Source organism: Electrona antarctica (genome assembly GCF_951216825.1).
Source record: "Electrona antarctica genome assembly, chromosome: 11".
Lineage (NCBI taxonomy): Eukaryota > Metazoa > Chordata > Actinopteri > Myctophiformes > Myctophidae > Electrona > Electrona antarctica.
This window is the reverse complement of record NC_136792.1, coordinates 9,483,160-9,505,742: the sequence shown is the minus strand read 5'-3', so window position 1 is coordinate 9,505,742 and position 22,583 is coordinate 9,483,160. Positions and strand designations below refer to the sequence as shown.

Sequence of the window (22,583 nt, the reverse complement as noted above, 5' to 3'; positions counted from 1 at the left end):
CAACTCAGATCAGTGAGACAACTTTTGAGGTTACAGAATAGCTGTTGTTGGAATTCAGTGCATGCTCTGTAGAAAAGACTCTCCCACTTACCATATTTATCTCAGCTTTACACATTCCAAAGTACCCACTCTTACCAGATATACTACTGACCCAGCTTATCCCGTGGCACACTAGAAGGACAAGCCCAGTTTCAGTTATGTACTGCTAACAATACCAGATGGATGAACTTTGTTCAACAGCCCAAACCTGCAGGAGTTTATGTCAAGCCAAGGGGTCAAGTAACCTGCAGCATAATTGAAGACTGGAGGCATTGACCAGTCAAACTTTTGTTGCCAACAGCTATTTTTTAACAATGCACCTGACCTCTGTATTTGTGTTGCTCACTAAAGATTGGGCATGGATGGTAATAAAGTCAAATAAGGAAGCGTTTACAAAGTATGGCCTGCGCAAATAATCTTTTGTGTAGCAAACCACAGTCGTTACCTGTGTTTATAGAGTCAGCATACTGTACATACTGCAACAGTAGTGATACCGTATTAAAGTGAATACACCTCAAGACAATACTGTAAGGGAAAGGATTGCATGAACCAGCAGCACATGACGCATTTGCGGGCATCATGGAGGACATACGCTTATTAACTGTCACAACGACTATTGTTAGAGACAGAGCACACATCATACTTTAACCAATGGCCTGAGAGATGGAGGAGAGAGAGACAAACAGAAAGACAGACAAAATGTCCTATTTGGGAAACCTCCATCATACATGCATGATGCATACAGGCATGGACAATCACAAAGGCTGGCAGTAAATCAGGAGGCAAAACAATTTAAACTGTAAACCAATATGACAGCTGTTTATTCTAGAGTGGAACGATGAAAGTACTCTTTCTTCTCTTTCCCCAACACTATCTTCAAGTGTCTATCCCTCTTCCTGCATATCAAACGTTGTCCCACTTCCTATATCTCTTTTATGTGGGACCGCATGTATGCGAAACTGAACAGGATATCAAAAGTCATTCCAAATGTACAGTTCATGCCCAGAGCACGACAAACCTGCACCGTCACTGCATAATGTAGACCGGTGCTGGTATTGCAGTGAGTGACTTGCACTTCATCACCTCTACGCACGACTACCTTTTGCCAAGTAGATTTACCTGAACAATACAGTATAGTCTAAGAGGTTTCTGAAAGGGAAGACAAAGTGAGCCTCTAATGCTCCAAGAAAATGCATTATATAGCCTACTGTATACCGGTATGTAATTACATAACCTTCCCTCATCCGAGGTACCCTGGAGGGACGCATGCATGCATGTAGGCGCGCGTGTGTGCGCACACACACACACACGCACACGCACGCGCGCACGCACGCACGCACGCACGCACGCACGCACGCACGCACGCACGCACGCACGCACACACACACACACACAATGATGCTATTGTCAGAAAGAGTAGGGGGTGCCACTGGAGGAAACGGCAACAGACAAGAGTGGCCCTTATGCTCTGATTGAAAAGGACACCATCACAATGCCTGCCCTGAACAGTCCCAATGCCCAGGAGAGAGAGAGGGGGGGGGAGGGAGAGGGAGGGGGTGGGGGAGGGGGGGTCAGAGAGACAGAGAGAAACATTATTTTGGCCTGGTGGGGATGTCAACAACCAGCTGAGGTTGCAGCAGGGGCTGGTGGGTAGTAGCCTACAACAGACTGATGTTGCAGGGTGAGAAGGCACGTTGCAGCAGTAAAGGATTTACCTGTCTGTCAGAGGATTAACTAAGGGGAGGCTGTTAAGCACTTTCTCTTCCCCGATACAGCAAGCTACTTAGGCTGCACACATGACGATAAGTATGTGCAAGACATATCTAAAAGCCAAGGACCCGCTTGTTTATACCAGTGGCCAGCAGAGGATAATAAGTCACATAGTGAATCAATTAATCAAGAACTTATCAGTCAATTTACAAGCTATTTAGGTGTTTTACTGGTTTCAATTGGTTAAACACACACTAGTACTAGGTTAATCTGATCAGGGGCTTCCAGTCCCACATGGAACATGTGGATAGGAGCCTACAGCCTATAGCAAGGAGCCTATATAGGCTACAGTACATTATAGGATTCCATATCCTTTCCTTGGACCAGTATTCATTCAACCATGTAACCTGTATGTCATGTCCTATGAGCCACTCCATAAGTCAAATAATGGTAATAATAATAATAATAATAATAATAATAATAATAATAATAATAATAATACACATTATGCATACAGGCCTATGTGGGACAACAAGAGGGGAGAAAAAAAGCCCACAATAAACGTTATACATTTCCTATCAGGTCAAACCGTCAAAGTCAAACATACATAACATACCGCTTAAACATCTTCTCCATGTCCTTGATCTGTTTTCGGGAGAACTCTTTGAATTCCGTGTAGGGGTTGAACACCTTGGAGCGCCTGGGAGACGCAGTGCCATCATTGATGTCCTGCCTCCGGCTGAGCACGGCGCTGAGTTCAGAAGAAGACGAAGACGCATGATCGCCATCGTCGTTCTTGTTGTTGCTGCTGCTGTGTCGCCGTGGTGGTGCTGTCTCTTCATGGTCGGTGTTGTGTCCGTCCCGTGGTGGTTCTGGATCGGTCGGTTTCACCGGTGGTGTCGCTTCTCCTGTCATCTGATCCGACGACGACGCCGGAGTCGCTGCTGCTGCTGGCTCTGCGGCGGCCAACCTGCGCTGTAGTTTTCTGGCAAGCTCCTCGGATGCCATGTTTGACACTAACTGGATTTAAAGGACAGTGTGGGTTGGTTGGTTGTGCAGGAGTCGTGCTGCTGCTGCTGCTGCTGCTGACTGTCCTCTAGCTGCGCTGAGTGCGCTCAGCTGTCAGATCATCATCAGCTGTGTGTATCAGTGTGCGTGCGTGTGCGCTCGGTACCAAACATTTTCCAGAGGGGGGGGGGGGGGCTCAGCCTCCATCAGGGCCAGCTCTACTTTTATTTAACCAACATTAGCGTGGAGAATAGATACGTTTGGGTAAATAGTAGTACTAATAGTAGTCGGATTATGCTATTTGTTTATTGTATTGTATTGTATTGTATGAAATGAAATGAAATTAAATCTATATTTACCCAGGGTATCTGGGCTAAGCTCAAGAACTTGTTTCCAGCCAGGCCCTGCTCATAGAACACATTTCATCGTAGTGGTTCAATGCCTTGTATTGTATTGTATTGTATTGTATTGTATTGTATTGTATTGTATTGTATTGTATTGTAGATAGATAGATAGATAGATAGATAGATAGATAGATAGATAGATAGATAGATAGATAGAAATATAGATAGATAGATAGAAGACACCCCACACCACTAATATGGGTGACTCACAGAGAGAGAGAGAGAGAGAGAGAGAGAGAGAGAGAGAGAGAGAGAGAGAGTGAGAGAGAGAGAGAGACACTGAGAGATTGACATTGAAAAACAGGCTCGCAAGATTTCCCTTTTGTGGCCAGAGGCTTTGGGGCACATCATTATTAAAATATACAATCTTTATTGATACGGCAGAATATAAACATTTAGCGTCTTTTATTTCAATTATATAGGCCTATAAATCAAAATAAAATGCCATGAAAACAGGCTTTTAAAAGAGGAACGGGTAGCAGCAACACTTTTGGCACATGTATGCATTTTTACTTGCATCCCATTAAACAAACAAAAACAAATTCAAAACCATAATTCAAGGCAATGAAAAGTGTCTGCGTCATTCTTCGCTCCATTCCATTCCAGTCCAGCTGGGGGCGGCAATGCACTGGTTTCCAAACACAAATAAACAAGGAAGGAAGAAGAGGACACACTCCATATTTATTATATATTTGTTTCTATCATTCATGGATTTATATCCAGTCAGTTTCACAACAGATTCTGTTGGCGTTGATTAGATAGCTAATTATATAAATACCTGCCTAGCTGGTGGGGAAACCGTTACGTTTTGTCCCCCGTTTTGCGAGCCGAGACAGCTAGAGGACATTCGTGTCTTATTTTCATGTGAGTAAGTATAATTAATAATCTGTCTAACCATTAGTTTAAATGAATGTGTTTGTTTGGGCAAAAGGAATGCATTCTAGATTGAGACGTGGTCTAATCTTTGTCTTCTGTTTTTGGTTTGGACAGTATTATTGATGCAACAAGAATAACCTGAAGAGCCTGCATGTGTGAATGAATTAACTACGGTAAGCCTGGTCTCCTTAGAAAATAGGTATTTATTTACATATTTAAACCCGAAGCCTGTTTTCAGATCTGCCAGATGTAAATGTGCTTAGTTTCACCTCAAAGGACATGAATACAGCCAGGTAATTTGGACAAGCTTCCAAGGTCTTCTTCAATGGTAGCTCAGCTGATAAAATTACAAAAGCCTTAAAAGCTTTTAAGATGCTTGAAAAGTAGTATTACTATTATTAATAATGACATTCATATTTTGCTGAAATTAGGAAACTGTCATTAAATGTATATTCTTAAATGCCATGTATTCTTTTCTTTTGCCATGTTAACCCTAGAACATGACAGTCAAAAACAGATTTAGTGTCTTAAAAAGCGCTTAGTAAACTACAGTATTTTCAATCAGCTTATGAATATGACCATAAAATGTGAGTGCCCTATTAATACATATAACCAGTTTTGGGTCAATTACTATATACCCAGCAAGCACGGTCAGGACCTGGACGAATTAGTGACGTCTTAATTTGGGCCAAATTAATTCAAACCAAGACTAGTCAGATCTGGCCCAGAAGAATATCACCTGATTTCAACCAACATCAATTCTGCCCACTAAGACGGATGTCTGGCCCAATATATATATAAAGCTATATTATTTAAACTGGTGAAGACGTCCTGGAAATGACGTAAAGATCATCCCCATATGGGCTGTGATCTGGCCTAGTCCTGAAAGTCACCGGAGGACGTCATCATGTCATTTGGCTTGCTGGGTAGTAACTAGTTATCCTATTAAACAAATTTCCCTTTCCACAGAAGTCTGTTGATTGGAGATACTGCACACTGCGATATGCCAGCTGGAGCTGAATTAATACAGACACCTGTCCATCTCTACCGGTACCTGCTCAGGTGCTGCAGACTGTTGCCAACGCCAGCAATGCAAAAACATTATCAACACTCAATAAGACAGGTGAGGTCATCTTCCCTTATCCCATTTTGGGCGGGAACCCCTTTTGGTGTTCTAAGCATTATGTTATACTTTAGCTATTGAAAAATAGCAGATCTACAAGCTCATAGCTCGGCACCGAGTGCCGCGCTACGAGCTTGTAGGTAAAATTGTGAAAATAACCACAGCTTAAAGCAAAACCAATTTCGTAGAATTAATATATTGATAGCTCTAATCTTGGACAGTTGAAGCAACAGTAATGTGCACAAATGTCTGAATCTGGTCTTTTTTTCACTGTAGGGATACAACAGTCATTCGGATGAAAATGACCCAGAGAGAATACAAATGATAATTCAACGAGCTATTGGAGATGCCGACTGGATCCTTAGTAAAGTGAGTTTATAGGTCAAATACTTTTCAACATTATTAATGCACACAGAGCAAGTTATGACTTTGTCATTTTTATTTTACAGTATGTGAAGAAGAAGTGAGGCACGCCTTTACTGCTATTATTCAGCTGCACCTTGATGTTCTGCTCTTTCCAGTGGTTGGTCTGACTGTAGCTGTGGCTGTACATGTCATCTAATCTACCTGAAGAACTTAATGGCCACACTTCAGTATTCAATGCATATTGAGGGAGTTGTATGCCATTGTGTTTAGGTTACAGACTTATGGAAATAATCATCACATAAATATTGACAAAGAATGTAAAATGACTACTTTGAGTATAAACTGCATGTGTGTTGAGTTTAGGGACCGGTATTTTAAGTAAATTACATATTTAAAACAATGTTTAGTGTCTGCTCAGCCTGCCTAAACTACTTGGCACCCACCATTTATCAAATCTGCTCATAGAATATAAATGTGTGTACCGGTGTGCATATAGCCATTAATTTTTTTAACTTCAAATGGAAGCAGCATGCATCAAACAGTCCACATATTTATGAATATTAAGTATATTTTATGGAGTCTGAGAGCCACAGTTCTGTAGCAATATGTAAGTAAATACTACGGTCATTAAAACAAATACATTACAAGATGCAATGAGTTTTAATGTTTGTTTGTGTTAAATATTGTTTCTAATTTATGTATCCTACTTTCTGTTGCAGCTAAACATGCTAGATTTTTCCTTCATGCTACAAATTATTAAAACCCTCAAATCCATGAATTCAAGGTTTCATGGGGTGTGTAATCGATAAAAGTAGTAATTCTTTGGGTTAACTACTCCTTTAAGCCAGACGGTAGCATAAGAACCCATGTGGAATATGTGCCTGTATATAGACAAATCTGCAGAGCCGTGCCCTGTAGGCCAGCTGCAAGCTGTGCTTAATGTGACACCGCAGCTATGATTGCGCCCAGGGAAGGCTGCCCGGATTTGTCTATAAAGTCAAAGTGGAACATAAAAATCATAACAAAGGAAACTTGAAGTCCTCTGCAGAAAGCCTTTTCCTCTACAAAGAAATAACATCAAAATTGTTGTGCAATAGATTTTATTCAAGTATATCCATTTGTCATATACATAAACAAGAACATGGATAAAAGACATACAGCTAGGTAAAACAGGAGACTGAACAGCTAGGGAATGTTAAAATAATAATTTTGAATTATGTTATTGTAGAAGAATGTAATAAACCCAGCATATGCCAGTTGAAGGTTATAATTCTGCTGCAGCAGCATAGAAAATTACAGCATAAAAGATGACAATTAACATTACAATATTTTACATATGCAAACCAAGAAATTATTTACAGTAACATGCAAATACTGTATGTGTTTGAATTAGTAGAAAACGTAATAAAACTACATACACAGAGCAATTATTCAGTATAAATAGTATAAATAAATTCATTTGTATATAAATAGCGTTGTCCTCTCCACATGCTTGACAATGTCCGAGCTATAGTATGAACAGGGCTTAATGTTCCAATTAGATTCAATTTATACAACACCTAAAACGCTAATGGTAGATGACTGGTACAGCTATCACTGCTGAATGTTCCACAAATGGGTCGGGAGAGGACATTTCATCATAAGGTTCATAGATCTTTAATGTTGTTTGAATTTCTTTTAGAATGAGAGTTAAGTCACTTGTTTGAACTTTGCAGCAAGGTACTGTAGTCGCCTGTAGTTTGGTATCGCCGCCATGGAAAAACAGGCACTGCAAAACGTATCGTATGCATTTTCCTCCTGCCTTTTGTACCATGTCGTCATTTCTGTAGAATGAACTGGTCGATGAACTCATTCTGTTCGGCCTCCACCTTGGAGAGGGCGTCATATTCAATGCGGTATCTGTAATGGGAAACACCTCGGTGGAATAACTGCATGTAACAACCTTTAACACAGGGGCTATGTGACTCCTCTTATAGCTGGTATGTCTGGACAGGAGTTATATCACATAGACATTCATTGCGGAAACAATGGCCAATGTTTGCACCAGGTTGTCCCAATGAATTGACAAGACAGGCAAAGGGGAATAATATGCATCCATCACATCATCATTTTTGCATGCTTCTGACTAAGTGGCCTGGAATTTAGAATCCCCCCTGAATGATCGGATCATTCTATTTCTATTCTAATCATTAACTCGTAATCAGTTTATTCAGGTATCTGTTGTGTGAGGATAATTGGATAAGTTAATTTCTTAAAGCTGCACTATATAACTTTTCTCTTCTACCTCAGATTTTAACCTGGTTTCCTGCGCAAGTGTGGACATTTCTTTTACCATTGAGCCTGCCTGCTTGCTCAGGGATCTTGACCATTTAGGTTAAAATTTGTGTCAGATCCTGTGTCTAAGTGAGACATGACCTTCAACACGATCTAAATGTCTCAATAGATGAGCAGGTTATGGCCTGGGCCATGGCTCAATGGTCCAGGCACCTTGGCTGGTAATCCAGTCTGGCAGTGTGCCGCGGGTTCCCGACGGCCTTTACTGCATGTCTTCCCCCCATCTCTCTCCCCATTTCCTGTCAGCCTACTGTCTGTCCCTCCATAAAAAATATAAAATAAAGGCGAAAGCCACAACAAAAAAACATAAAAAAAAAAGATGAGCAGGTTATGTAGTTATATTGTATCAACCAAAATGTCATGATCGTCACGTGACAGACCTAGTGATGCTGTGTGTGACCAGTAGTGATGCGCGGGCCGGCCCGCAGGTCCCGCGGGGCGGACAGACGGGTCAAGGTTTTCAGCGCAATAATCGCAGGGCTGCCCCCCCCCCCCCTCCCAAAAAAGGAGGGAAAAAAGCATTCCGGTACCTGCTCTCCTGTATCTGTCTACTCCTCCTGCTCAAGTTCATCAATGTGTTGCTTATGAAAGGGTGATTTAGGCCTGGGCCGTGGCTCAGCGGTCCAGGCACCTTGGCTGGTAACCCAGTCTGGCAGTGTGCCGCGGGTTCGACTCCCGATCCCGACAGCCTTTACTGCATGTCATCCCCCCATCTCTCTCCCCATTTCCTGTCAGCCTACTGTCTGTCCCTCCATAAAAAATATAAAATAAAGGCGAAAGCCACAAAAATAAAAAATGAAAGGGTGCTTTAGCCCCTGCCATTTTGACCAATGGAGAAAAGTGCCCTCTCCATTCTGAGGCTCTGAACCTGACCGTCATCAGCGCAATGAGCACATCTGCACCAAATCTTTCTTAATTGAGCGCAGTGCTGTGCAGGCGTGCACACAGTGCGCTGCACACACAGAATTATAGCAGATATACAAGCTCACGTGTCACCTGCGCCACGTTGTGAGCTTGTAGAGCGGCTATTTTGGGTGTGCGGTACCGCCGCCGGGCAACGAAGTTGAAGTATACACATTACACAATCAAAACTAAAATGAGCACATGAGATTCATTCATTTCGAACGGAGAGCTACACTGCTGCAGTGCGCACACAACCCAAACAAGTGAAGTGAACCGGACACCGGTCCGAGACATAGTATGTCATGTCACGTACTGTATGTGTAAGTGTATACTGTTCATTCAAATAATTTGTTACGACTCACACAGGAAGAGGGATGACGTCACCTCTCTCTCGTATCTCTCTCTCTCTCTCTCATAGTCATAACGAGTGTGTCATTTCACAATTTTCGACCACACAAACTTTCTGAATGTGATTATTATATGATCCTTAATATTAATAACAGCAAAGCAAGCAACTGCTAATTTTCCTTTGATAACCAGTAATTTGGGCTACAGGGCAGACTGGTTGGGTAATTTCCTAGAGTTTAAAATTAGATATTCCTCTAAAGCTGGGTAGAAATGTAAAAGAAAAAGAAAGGTGCCTTCTCGTATTCCATCCCCTGCCCTTCAAATTCCCTCTGCACGTCCCTGTTCCCTCCCCTCTCTCTCTCTCTCCAAAGCAATTGAATGGACTGGACTTGCTGGGTGTTGAAAAGGCGGTCGTTAGGCTACTTTTTGTTTTCGCGGGCCGTGGGGCGGGCGGGTTGTTGATTAATATATTGTTTTGCGGGGCGGGTTGGTGCGGGCTGGCTCCCGTGGCGGGGCGGGACGGGCGGGTTATGAAAAAAAGCCGACCCGCGCATCACTAGTGACCAGACAGAACTGAACTCTTACCTTTCAAGCTGCATCTTCTTCTCTGCAATCAGAGCGTGTAGCTGCTGCTGCTGGGCCTCTCGTTGTTTTGCCACTGACTTCAGCAGGTTTCTTGCTCCAATTGCCTATGCCATAGAACGCAGCCAGGTAAATGATAAGTGATTTTTCCGCATTAGAAAACACAAGCCGATGCAGCACTGCAGGAAAGAGCTGAGCTGAGGTCCCAGTGCAACAGACTGAGATAAAACTCCTCAACCGAGAGCTTATTTTGCTCTTGCTACAGGCAGAATATTACCAATGTAGGCGGTCGACAGTGGCTCAGCCGCTCAGGAGTTAGGCTGGAACCAGAAGGTTCCTGGTTCGGTCCAAGTTATACAAAAAGAACATTGGAGTCTATGAGAGCTAGGTGGACCAGCTTAGAATAAACACCATTTTCCGTTTTGCAGAACGACTGCAACCTTTGCGAAATACTCGGCCCAGGAAAATAAAAGACACAATGTTTTCTGCAGTGTTGCTTTTCGATGTGTACACTATACGTTTACTGAGCTATCTAAAGAGCACAGAGTACGTTTCAATAATTACTTATTACTTATAATTTTCAATTCAAGCATGGAGCCATGCTTGAATGATTAAAGAAACCAGAAGGTCACTGATTTGCCTCCCAGCCTAAGACCCAGCACACCCGATCTGAGCTGTGCTGCACTCTGGGTGCTTTGTATTAGAATATTATATATATAATATAAGTGTATCCATCGTTATTGGATATATTAACGTCAGATTACGGTAATAAAACGGCTACTTGGCCCTCATAATGGCCATCTGAGCAGCCATCAGCTCCCCCATATAATTAATACAGGACAGGTCTCCCAAAGAGAGAAAACCCAAAAACATTTGTACAGCTACAGGCTGTTAACATATTGAATTTAAATGCACTATAGATACACTTTTTGAGTGGTGTAAACCACTCCTACAACTGGCTTTGTTAGTTTACGTGTCTGTCTGTCTGTTCGTACCAAAAAATGAGCATGGTTGCTATGGTCACCCAGTTCACACGGGTGTGATTTCATTACGTCAGACATTACGTCAGACCAGTCTATATAAGACCTTACACCACTCAGTTCACACGGGTGTGATTTTTAACATTTCATCTGCACTTTCTAAATCTGTGTGGATCATAGGAATACCTTCAAAGACGTGATAAGCCATTGGAAAATAGGTCATAAATAGCCTTTTGAATGATTGCCTCAAAAAGTGAATGGCAGGTATGTGACTTTGTGACATAACCTGGGGTACATTAGAAGTAGAGGGAACATTGAGTATACTATAAACACAGTAACTGCTCACCTTCATTTTCTCTGTTTCTGCCTCTTTTGCCAACTCATCCACCAACTCAATAAGGCCTCCAACTATGTTTTGAAACTGTCCGATCTCTGTTAAAGGAAATACAAAAGTGACAATCAACACAGGGGATTGCTAACTGTCACTGTTGATTGTGTGTTGGAAGTGGCAACCAAACTGGGCTGAACTTACTGTCCACAAACTCTTTACACTCTTCCTTGAGCTCCGTCGTCTTCTGACCAACCTCAGGCTCCAACACCCGCATCTTGTTCAGTTCATCAAAATGAAGGCCAGCCTCCGCCAGCGGGTCTTTGGCCATGGTGGCCGCAGCGCAGGGCCTTTCAGAGGATTGACACAAAGAAACAAGGAAAAACAGAGCAATAGTTAGTGAGAAAGGCATTTTATCCTCAGAGTAGAGCAGTGGTTCCCAAACTTCTTCGTGTCAAGGACCCCCAAATCAACATTTATTAGGCCACGGACCCCCCATTTGAAATCATGTGCCAGTGACCCTGATAAGGGAGGATTTTTACGGCTCTAGCAGTGATTTTCACACGCATTAGGCTACGGACCCCCGATTTAATGGCATTTCTACCTCTGGTACCCCAATTTATATTGTAAAACCACTGTTAATTTAACTCTGAGAGTGAACAAATTTTCCATTTGTACACTTGCTGAGTTACAGACCCATAAGGGTTCATTTGGTTCCTAACTATCTCTAATTGATACCCCCAGTTTCCCACTTTGGGAACCCATGGAGTAGACTCAGTAGAGAACGACCATTCAAACTTCAGAGCATCACAAGTGTACAGAAGACTGATATTGTTGCTTGTCTTGCACCTGGGATGTGCGTGCACTATACCTTCTCATAGAGGAAAAACATCCCATCTCATCCAAGTGAAAGTTTCATAATCATTATTAATGTAATCTTGGGCAACTCACTCCTGCTAGTAGTCTTTCTTTGGGGTGATTTTATTAACTTTTCCCTAATTGTGTGCGTGTTTGCTTTGCACTCATAAGAGCTCCAACGATCGAGTCCACTGAATTAAGTTGAATACTGGACAGCATGGGTGGATTTTTACCTTTAATTGAGATAGTATTTGATATAGAAACAGAAGAAATATGATCTTGCAATCAAACCGTATTTGTAATAGATTGGCCAGATTGAACAAAACATTCTAATATTATCTACAAACAGTAACGTAAGCAAGCTTTACACCAATCCCTGTCAGGATCACTCTTCCATTACATAAGATCATGTTAACAGTTGACCAATAACGTTAGCGGAATTCGCTAATTTGCTAGCATATATATTATGGTACAACCACAGCACCCGTTAGTCAATGGCAAGCCAATTATCGTTGATTTGAATAAAACGAGGCTTCTTGCTTTACGTTATCCAAGCTCAGATCAGAAAATGATGTACAAACTTAAAAAGGTACCTGATTTAAAGGTTGAAATGGCTGCAGGTTGCTAGCTGTGTGAGGTGGCAGCAGAACAGCCCAAACTCCTCCTCCTCCTGGCTGCTGCTGTCAAGGATACAGAATGCTGCATGGCCCCAATAGCCAATAGCAGCCTCGTTAGGCAACAGCCGAGCGTTAATGATCTTAGATCCCTTTATTTTAGATTGTTTTGTAGTAATAGTACAACATAAACATTACAGAGACTTTAGTTGTTACTGTACAATACTTTAAAACAGTTTGCATGTTGCACACATGCTTAAAATAGCTCTTATTTGCGCCGCCCTCGTTGAAAACAATGTATTTCAAACTCCAGCTTGGCTCAGTTCAGGCTGCATGAACAGCGCTCGAGCGCTCGGTTTCTGCCCCCTCAATATCGTAAAAAGGTTAGTAGCAGAGTTTTCCTCCGAGGTACTGGAAAGCCTGGTGACGCGAGGTTAGGTTAGTAACAGAGAGTAACTACAAGAGATTGATTTAGCGGTCAATACATTTTTTCCCCTGTCTTGTATTTCATCATTCTCCCACCGAAATGGAGAATCTTCACAAAGATGGCCCTGTCGACTATTTCCCGTGGTCACAGAAAACAACTTTACTTTTCTTTCAATTTTTTTGTATTTATAAAAATAATTCCGTGTCAAAAGAATAAAACAAAAACCACATAAATGATGTGTATTATTTTGTGTATTGTATTGTGTATTCTATTTAATTGTATTATTAGGCCATGTATTTATTTGTTGTAACACTAGCATGGCGTAATCGGAATAGGAAGGAAGTAGAAAAATCTCAGGCCGCCATAGGTTTTGTAGTTCTTTTTAGTGCGAGACATTGGTATGAATTGATTACAAGAAGTTAGCTACAGTTTTGTTGTAACATAGCTAGTTGATACTTAATGGCAGGGTTTATTGGTCATTTCAAAATGAATCAGGATAACAAAGTAGACTAGAGATATAACTTCACCTAACCAGAAGGAATTGGAAAGGGGCGACGTTAGGGTGAGTTGACGCTAACTAAGTTAGCTAACTTTATACTTATCACGCATTTGTTTTAAACTTGAGTAAAGATGGAAAGAGACTCACAGATTATTATTATTCATCTTAAATCGTAGTTAAGCGTATCAGTAAACGCCAAAACCACTGAAACCAGGATGTCAGATGAGGTCCATTTAAAACCTGAACGTTGGTAACTGCTGTTATGTAGGCAGGGAATGATCGCATAGCCCCTTTCGCTTTAGCGACCCTAGTTTACCTTTTCTGTATTTGGGACACAGTAGATATGGTCAGTCTAGTCTACTCGGTGTGAGTATCTAGTCTATAGTTCGCTCTGTTTGAATGTCTGACGTTTTCAGTTTGTATTTGAAGCAGGGAACAGCAAAATACACTGAACAACCAACCACGCTATCAAGTTATGATCATGATGCCATGCAGTAGTAGACCAACGTTCATTCACCCCCTCCCACGCTCCCATAGTTTCCTGTCCAGCCACATTCCATTCTGGAGGAAAGGGAAATAACTTAATAAGAGTTTAGAGATACCACTATAGTTTGGCAGGTGGTTGGTTTCCTCACGGTATCAGAGACTGTGTTGTATTGTATTGTATTGTATGTACAGGACCTAAATGGAACAATATAACAGTCAGTCACTCACAGCATGCCTGTTTGTGTGACACTACAGGGAAGGTTTCTGATCAGAGGCCTGACTCCAGGAACCTCTGTGTATCTTGCCACTAGGTATGAGTTGGTGCAGTGAGAGGCTGTGGTGGCCTCCCCAGTAACGGTCAACACGGCGGGGGACCTTCGGACCTCCGTCTGCAGGGTGGTCATCTACCTCCAGAAGGACATGTCCGGGGACAGCTGCCTGCAGCGGCTACGCAGTCAGGCTGGCTCGCCCTCCTGCCCTTCGGGCCTTCCTCTGGCCTGCCCCAAGACCAAGACCTGCAGTTACAGAGGAGCAGTGGGCCTGGGGAATAAGTATGTACGACTCAATGTCGGAGGGACCTTGTTTTACGCCACGCTGCAGGTGCTGACGAAGCAGGACTCCATGCTGAAGGCCATGTTCAGTGGAAAGAAGGAGGTGTTCACTGATAGAGAAGGTGAGAACCTGCAGGACGTAGATTCCATTCTAAACTCTTCCTGGTTTGAAAGCTATCCTCCAGAATCATCAGACATACATTCACGTAGCATGATGGGGCAGTTGTTAGAACTGTTGCCTCATAGCAAGAAAGTTCTGGGTCTGTGTTTCAAAAAGTATTTATTTAAAGACCTTTTAAGCCTCGGACAAAGCCAACTCTTGTTGTGACAAATCATGACAATAATAAACACAAACGTTTAGGGCCGATTTCTGTTTAGTTTTTCTTCTTTCTAATTATTTGATCGGCCCAAAACATTGTGTTTATTCTATTGTCATGAGTTGGCTTTGTTCGAGGCTTAAAAGGTCCTTAAACTTTTTGAAACGTCTATGGGAAAAATGTATGGGGAATTGTCTTCCGGGGCCTGTCGTCAACATGAAAGGGGGCGGGACTGCAATGCTCTATTTTATTGCCTGGCTATTCATAATTCCAGCCACAAATTGTATGTAAATTGATGTTTTCCTGTTACTGTAATTTTTGTTCCTCCAATGTTTACATTTTCTCCATGATCTTTGAAATCATGAACCCCCCCCTCCACCAAAAAAAAACCCACAACTAAAAAGCTGTTCTGTTAAGATCCTTTTAAGATTAAACCCCCCCCCCAAAAAAAAACAGTTGCCATGAGTTGGGGTGAATAAAGAACCAATATTAACTGCACAAAAGAAAAGCCATTTACAGAAATGTGGTATGTGTTTATGTATGATTTGTGGCTGGAGTTGTGAATAGACAAAAAAATGGTGGTGTACTGGTGGGTGAACGTTAGTGCGTCGACCATATGGCAGCCACGTCATTCGTTTGATTCCAGCCAGAGCCAACTTGGTTTGCATGGATGGATCCCCCCTCCCTCCCTATATCTTCCTGTCTCTTTCCACTCCTATCCAAAGAAAAACAAAACGAAAATGTGTAGATATCATGTAGTGACTCCTGTATGGCCCTTTTAACACAATGTCATGCTTCGTGTGGACTCTGATGTGGTCTGTTGTCTTCCTCCAGGCTGGATCCTCATCGACCGCAGTGGGAAACATTTTGGCAGTATTTTAGGCTACCTGCGGGAGGGCACAGTCACCTTGCCCAAAGGCCGTCAGGCTGTACTGGAGCTGCTGGCCGAGGCCAAGTATTACCTCATTCAGGGTCTGGTGGAAACCTGCCAAAACAGCTTGCCGGTTTGTCACACAAAACCTCTTTGGTGTTACACCCAGAAGACTGATATGCCTGTCGTCTATTCTATTCCATATTTTAACCCATTAAAACCAACAAAGCATCTGTGTCATTTTAGATTTTAACCAATTTAACCATATTGTATACTTTGGCTTTTCAAAAATAGCAGATATACAAGCTCATAACGTGTCACTGTGTGGTGTGCTATGAGCTTGTAGATCTACTAAAATATAGAAATATGTTGATGGGGGTCAGCGGCCATTTGGCCAAATACATATCATATTGGGCGTTCTTGACATGAACAGTTTGAGTCTTAATGGGTTAATAATTGCTAAATGTGCTTATTGAAGTAATATATTACAAATAATTGACATGATGACTGAGTTCTGTAAATCCAATCCTTTGCTAATAATATCACAGCTTTTGTGCTGACCTATGTCTGATTGCTATAAATCTATCTCCTGTGTAAACTCACACGTCGGTCTCTGAAAGCTTTGCTCAATAGAACAATCGCTCATCAAAAACAACAGCATTGCAGAACCAATCCAAATTCCTTTGGTTTCCGAAGCAGTGGACGTAGCTAGGTTTCACTTTGTTCGTTGTTCCAGCACCTACTGTATTTATCAGAACTCATACAGCCACACGTCCCTGTGGTCGGCTCTCGGCTGACCAGTTGTTCCTTGTTGTGCCCAGAACTAAACACAAGACCAGAGGTGACCAAGCCTTTGCGGTGGTGGGTAGCCCCAGGCTCTGCAAAACAGTTTTGACTTGGACTGCGATACCTCTTCTATAATCTACAGTACCTAGACTCCTCATACCTGTCTCACCTCTTATCTTAGTAGTTTAGCATACTTTTCCATAACTATGTGGCAACAGTGAGTGCTACTCGGCTGCTTGTCCCCCTCAGCTGTTAAAACTAGGTTTGCTCTGGACCTGTCTGTGTATTTGAGCCTAAAGACTAGGGCAGTATGCCAGCAATCCAGTTTGCTGTCCCATTAGGCTGAGACACATAGCAGTGAGTAAGCAGCATCCTACTGAAAGATGTTGCTTGGAATGCCTGCTGGGCTGGTACTTGCTTATTTGAGCTGCTAAGGTTTAGAGATTCAGCCGTTTCCATGGGAACAGATTGCATAGCAGGCAGCAAGTCTCTCGGAACCAGGGACTCTTTGAAATATGAAACGTCCTAGCTCTCGGTCATCCCCTCAACATGTCCAATGGTTTATGAATGGACATCACATCACATGTTTTCATTATCCTTCAGTAGACCGCCTGTGTAAACCTAGTATAGTTGACATATTACCACTTGAAAATGTATTTTCGATAAGATGGATGGTGAGGTGTGGTCATGTCACACAAAATGAAAAGATTGATGTTACTCACTATTACCTCAAGAGTATAACGATGAAAAGGACGCAAATGGCCAGAATGAGTTGATGTATGATGATAAGAGCGCCACTCATTTCACACAGGTGTGATGTTTTTGCTGCATAATAAAAAATTATGCAGCAAAAAAATCACACCTGTGTGAAATGAGGGGCGCTCTGGTCATCGTACATCAGTTTATCTTAGCGGACATTTGACATTGCTACATAAGGTACATAAGGTGGTCCCTGGACCCTTATTGGCCACCACCTTATATCCCACCAACATTGGTTAGCCGTAATGCTACTGATGTTTGACCACAACACTCTTGAAAACAAAACATTGCGTTGTAAAGGGAGCCGACAGGCCGATCAATCAAGTTTATCTTAACCCATTTAGACCTGAGGACGATTCTACAAATGTCTTCTAAATCCTGACAGTTTTCTGAAAAACCCATGTTTCTATGTCAGTCGTTCTCAAACGTTTCCATGTCAAGGACCCCCAAAAATATATTTAATTGGCCGCCGAATCCCATCTGAAAATATGTTGTTCCAGGGACCTCCCCAGAAGCACATATTTGAGTTAAAAATCTTCGCTCTGAAAGAATATTCAAAGATTTGCGCTACATTTTCACGATGTTTCAAAAATAGCAGATCTACAAGCTCGTAGCGCGGCACTCGGTGCCCCGCTGTGAGCTTGTAGATCTGCTATTTTTCAATAGCTATAGTGTAAAATAATGCTTAAAAGTTCTGAGATCTTATTTATTATTAATTCTTTATTTTTGTAATATTTTATATTTCTTTAGGGGCCATGTCATGTGGTCTACCTGCATAGCCTTTGTGATCTACCTTTTGGGCACCCCTGACCTATTGTCACTTATCAAACTGAATGTAGGAAATGAACAGATTCAAATTTTAACCCATTTTGACCTGGGAACGATTCTACAAATGTCTTCTAAATCCTCATCCTGACAGTTTTCTGAAAAACCTCATGTTTCTATGTCAGTCGTTCTCAAACATTTTCATGTCGAGGACCCCCAAGATTATATGTAATTGGCCGCCGACCCCCATCTGAAAATATGTAGTTCCAGGGACCTCCCAGAAGACAAGATTTGAGTTAAAAACTTTGGCTCTGAAAGAATATATATTCAAAGATTTGCGCCACATTTTCACGATTTTTCAAAAATAGCAGACCTACAAGCTCGTAACGCCACGCTATGAGCTTGTAGATCTGCTATTTTTGAATAGCTAAAGTATAACATAAATGCTTAAAACACCAGATTAATAGTTTAACTCCTGCTTCTTAACTGTGCCGTATTAAGAAGCTCTGTCGCCCTCAGGGCGTTTTACTGGTGTTCGACAAGTGTGGTTTCTGAAGAAGTCTTATGTACGATGTGTCATCCTGCTGTTCGGTTAAGATTTGACCTTAGAGAAGTAAGACATTGATAGACAAGTAAGTGGCCATCCTTCAGTGTCATGTAACTGCCCATATGTCTCTTTTGATTGACAGGACAATGAGGAGCAGGCCCTGTGTGTCATCCCTGTGGTCACCTCCACCAAGGAAGAAGAGAGACTCATCCAAGCCTGTACCAAGGTTAGAGAAGGGCTATTATGGGAAGAGTTCATTCATGTGTTTTGGTACCAATATACTATGTAAATGCACGTAATTATTCATCGAAACGTCTAATTTGTCTAGACTTCAGATGCATTGCTTAGTTTGTTTACCGTATAATGCTTTCTTTGATTTTATGCACAGTAACTGAGATTTTTAGGCCAATTATTCATTGAGTACTTTCTTCCTCTCTGCTAGCCCGTGGTGAAGCTAGTTTACAACAGAAGCAACAACAAGTACTCATACACAAGGTAAGGAAGCAGCAACACAAAGCTCCCGCCTACCGCTGACTTTACCTGGTTTATTTTATGATGCAAGCTCGATGAGTATGATAAGGTTGACAAATTAAGATTGACTAGGATAGCGAGTAGACATAAACCTATACTTTCTATCGAAATAACATAACGAATATCTGCAACTACAATTAAACAAAATGCCTAGCATCTAATCTATCTAAATAACATAACTGGCCCCTGTCAATGAGCAAACAGCTTGCCTACTGTAACATCTGATTTATGTAAATAAATCATAACTAACATCCATCTGCAAGTACATGGGGCGACTGTGGCTCAAGAGGTAGAGCAGGTCGTCCAATGATCCATGGGTCGGCGGTTCGAATCCCGGCTCCTCCTGGCTACATGTCGAAGTGTCCTTGGGCATGACACTGAACCCCAAATTGCTCCTGATGTGCTGGTTGGTACCTTGCATGGCTTCCGCCGCAATCGGTGTATGAATGGGTGAATGTAATGCACAATCTATGTAAAGCGCCTTGGATAAAGGCGCTATATAAATGCACCATTTACCATTTATTTACCATTTACATCATCTAACATCTATTTAATCTAAATGACAAAACTAGCATGTTTCTAAATGGTTAACAAGCAGGTAGCAGACTTAAAGATACCTCATCTAAGTAAGAGATGAGGTGGTCAATCCCTGTTCTTTCTCCCGACAGCAACTCGGACGACAACCTCCTGAAGAACATCGAGCTGTTTGACAGGTTGTCTCTGAGCTACAATGGACGAGTGCTCTTCATCAAAGACGTACTGGGAGACGAGATCTGCTGCTGGTCCTTCTATGGGCAGGGCCGCAAGCTGGCCGAGGTCTGCTGCACCTCCATTGTCTATGCCACTGAAAAGAAGCAGACCAAGGTGAGGACCATTGGGTGTTCCACTATTGGTGCATTTTTGTGTCAAGGTCATTGATTACGGTACGTAATTTACATCACAGCATTAACTGGAGGCAAAGCAAGATACAGTAAAGGGAAAAAAACGTAGCCGGCTGGAGATGTTCTAGACTGGAACTCACCTATGCTTTTTACGGCATAGGCAGCTCCTGGCAGGATCCGCCGGGAGAAACTGGACATGAGACTAATTCATTAGAGTGACAGAGAGAGAGAGAGGAGTGTGTGTGTGTGTACGTGTCTGCGTCAATTTAACAAAGGTGCAGGCGATCAGAAATCAGCAGAGAGAGACCGACGTTTGCGCTACTTTCTCCCTGGAAATAAAAACGTCTGGGTTTCCAAGGCTAGAGAACAGCTATGTACAGCTGTCAGCTGGCGCTTGTACCCTGCCTCAGGCCATTCTGTGAAGCACTTGGCAGCCTTTATGGACACAGATGACAGGATTTGGATAAGATAGTCTCAAGGCTTTGGAATAGAATGTGCTCTATATGAAGGTTTCATTGCCACATACCACTACCAACCATTACATGTGCACGCTGGCTGTCCAAGCTGTTTTTTTCTCACTCATTTCATGTTTGGAAAGACTTCCTACTCAATCTAAGCTCCTCAGCCCGAGCTACCCTCTCTAAATCCTGCCAGATTTGTTGACTAAATATTGACACCTCGGTCTTTAAAATACTCATCCCCTCCCATATCCACGATCCCCACTAAGCAGGGCACTGTCTTTATTGCCTAAGGAACAGATATATTGTTTGTACATACATATCATAACGACTGAAGGATCTGAAGGCATCCAAACATCTGGTTCTCTTAACCATTTCAGGTGGAATTTCCAGAGGCCCGCATTTACGAGGAGACCCTGAATGCCCTGCTCTATGAGACGGCCCTGCCCGTCCCTGACAACAGCCTGCTGGAGGCCACGAGGCGGCGCCACGCCCATTGCGGCTCTCACAGTGAGGACGAGGAGGGCCCTGGTGGAGGCCCCGGGGCGGAGCTTCGGGAGCGTGTCCGCCGTATTCACGTAAAGAGGTACAGCACCTATGACGACCGGCCCCTGGGACACTGAGGGCCACAGCAAGCCCCCAACCAACAGCAGATCACAACCCGAGAAATCTGGGCTCCACAGTGAAAAAGAAAAAGAAATGGCGGACACAAAGTATACCTGCTCAGATATCGCACTTTGGTGCTGAACATTGGACTATAACATCTGCTGACATTCATACTTTTTACTCTTTTAATATGGTTCTCTCCACCACTACACAAGCTCTTTGTCATCTTCAAACTATCTAAAAGTGGCCTTACTAGTATATTATCTGAGATTATTTGTCTGGATTGTTGTAATCGGTAATACTTCCTATGAAGCAAATGTCGACAATGCATTATAAACGTATCGGGCATTATAATCTTGTTTCATAACATTATAAACATTTTATAATGAGTTATAAAGGTAAAGTATTCTAATACTAATTGTAGTAGTAATTGCTGGACACATTTCTGGCAAGAATCCTAGTGATTTATATTATGATTCTTATGATAGAATATGATAACCATGTCCATGCACTGTTATATGCGTTATAGTATAATATACTGCAAGTGGTCATTGGGTACTTGAATAAAGTAATGACATTCCTGAAGGCGTAGGCGGGAAACGTGTTTTGTTCCGTGATGAGGGAGAAGTCACTGAAAGCAAACTGTGGCACTGAAGGTTGTTCAAGTCTCCAACATATGACCGCACGACGACTCATTCTGGATCCTTGAGTAATGAGTATGTCCCACACAGGCAATTTGACATCGTCATTGTCTATGCTGGAGACAATTTCAGTGTCGTATGTATGGATTTGGAGGTTTTCTAGTCGTGTATGTATGGAATCGCAATTCCGTACATATCTACGTATTTCCGTGAGATCGGGTTGGCCATGAGAACATAGTCATTCATCTTGACATTTAAGCCAGAGAATCTACTACTTGGCTTTCGTGGGGAGCTTAAAATATTGCTTTGGCTCGTATGTCAATGCACCATCTTTGAGGCATAGATTTAATGCAATTATTTTCCACTACATAAAGCACCCAATCACCACTTGATCACTGACTTCAATCAGTGATTATAATGCATTATACATGTATTATAATGTATTTTAACTGAGAATTATTCATAATACACATGATCCTGTCCCAAAGAAAAAGTCTGTGAGTGACCAGTAATTTATTTATGATTTCATTATGGGTACTTTTAAGTGCAATTATACAATGTTATAAGCAGATTACAATGCATTTATGCCTATAATGCATTATAGACATGGGTTTCATAGGAAGTATTACCTTGTAATTGGGTGGGGGGGTTGTTCTACAAATTAGTTGAAATATTTGGAGCCTCCTAGTGGATTTTATTTGAGTAAAACGGTATGCACTACTATATCATAGAAATGATAATAGTCTTTAAAATGTAGCCAGCAATCTTAGCACTTAGCACATTGTTAGACAGGTGGGAGAGAATGTTTTCATATTTATACTTTGAGTGTATCTTTCATATAAGGTTTAACATTTATATTTTCAGCGATTGATTACGATTTGCCAAAAGGTGAATAATGAAATAGAAAAAAGAACATTTAATGAATGTGATCAAGCTTTTCAGAAGGTTTTCATCCCCCCCAAACAAGTTCTTTGCTCTGAATCAA

The 22,583-nt window shown here is 42.0% G+C and overlaps 4 protein-coding genes across 9 annotated transcripts in view; 2 read left to right on the top strand and 2 right to left on the bottom strand.

Annotated features, from left to right (window-relative positions):
- The window catches only part of efhd1 (EF-hand domain family, member D1), a 129,073-nt gene extending 126,145 nt beyond the window's left edge, over positions 1 to 2,928 (bottom strand). For both annotated transcript variants that reach the window (XR_013791138.1, XM_079514562.1), the window contains exon 1: positions 2,366 to 2,928. Coding sequence is in view for 1 of the 2 variants with exons in the window: in XM_079514562.1 (XP_079370688.1) it covers positions 2,366 to 2,757 (392 nt within the window). In the remaining variant the exon portion in view is untranslated. The remainder of the gene's footprint in view (positions 1 to 2,365) is intronic.
- Positions 2,929 to 3,777: 849 nt separating this feature from the next.
- Positions 3,778 to 6,175, top strand: lyrm9 (LYR motif containing 9). 4 transcript variants are annotated; one of them, XM_079514488.1, is made up of 5 exons: positions 3,778 to 4,025; positions 4,152 to 4,210; positions 5,010 to 5,160; positions 5,437 to 5,529; positions 5,610 to 6,175. In XM_079514488.1, the coding sequence occupies exons 3-5, from the start codon at positions 5,041 to 5,043 to the stop codon at positions 5,625 to 5,627; spliced, it is 231 nt and encodes a 76-aa protein (XP_079370614.1). In that variant the 5' UTR covers positions 3,778 to 4,025; positions 4,152 to 4,210; positions 5,010 to 5,040; the 3' UTR covers positions 5,628 to 6,175. The 4 variants fall into 4 exon arrangements, with proteins under 4 accessions (XP_079370614.1, XP_079370615.1, XP_079370612.1 ...); XM_079514489.1 differs by having other exon boundaries at positions 3,778 to 4,029; XM_079514486.1 differs by having other exon boundaries at positions 3,782 to 4,025; positions 5,007 to 5,160.
- Positions 6,176 to 6,545: 370 nt separating this feature from the next.
- ift20 (intraflagellar transport 20 homolog (Chlamydomonas)) lies at positions 6,546 to 12,558 on the bottom strand. The gene is made up of 5 exons (XM_079514568.1): positions 12,453 to 12,558; positions 11,206 to 11,351; positions 11,020 to 11,105; positions 9,697 to 9,800; positions 6,546 to 7,425 (listed from the first exon to the last, which is right to left on the bottom strand). The coding sequence occupies exons 2-5, from the start codon at positions 11,330 to 11,332 to the stop codon at positions 7,344 to 7,346; spliced, it is 399 nt and encodes a 132-aa protein (XP_079370694.1). The 5' UTR covers positions 11,333 to 11,351; positions 12,453 to 12,558; the 3' UTR covers positions 6,546 to 7,343.
- A 671-nt stretch (positions 12,559 to 13,229) lies between these two features.
- Positions 13,230 to 21,542, top strand: tnfaip1 (tumor necrosis factor, alpha-induced protein 1 (endothelial)). 2 transcript variants are annotated; one of them, XM_079514554.1, is made up of 7 exons: positions 13,230 to 13,462; positions 14,197 to 14,558; positions 15,588 to 15,757; positions 18,624 to 18,707; positions 18,924 to 18,976; positions 19,681 to 19,876; positions 20,732 to 21,542. In XM_079514554.1, the coding sequence occupies exons 2-7, from the start codon at positions 14,306 to 14,308 to the stop codon at positions 20,972 to 20,974; spliced, it is 999 nt and encodes a 332-aa protein (XP_079370680.1). In that variant the 5' UTR covers positions 13,230 to 13,462; positions 14,197 to 14,305; the 3' UTR covers positions 20,975 to 21,542. The 2 variants fall into 2 exon arrangements, with proteins under 2 accessions (XP_079370680.1, XP_079370679.1); XM_079514553.1 differs by having other exon boundaries at positions 14,141 to 14,558.
- Positions 21,543 to 22,583: the final 1,041 nt, after the last annotated feature.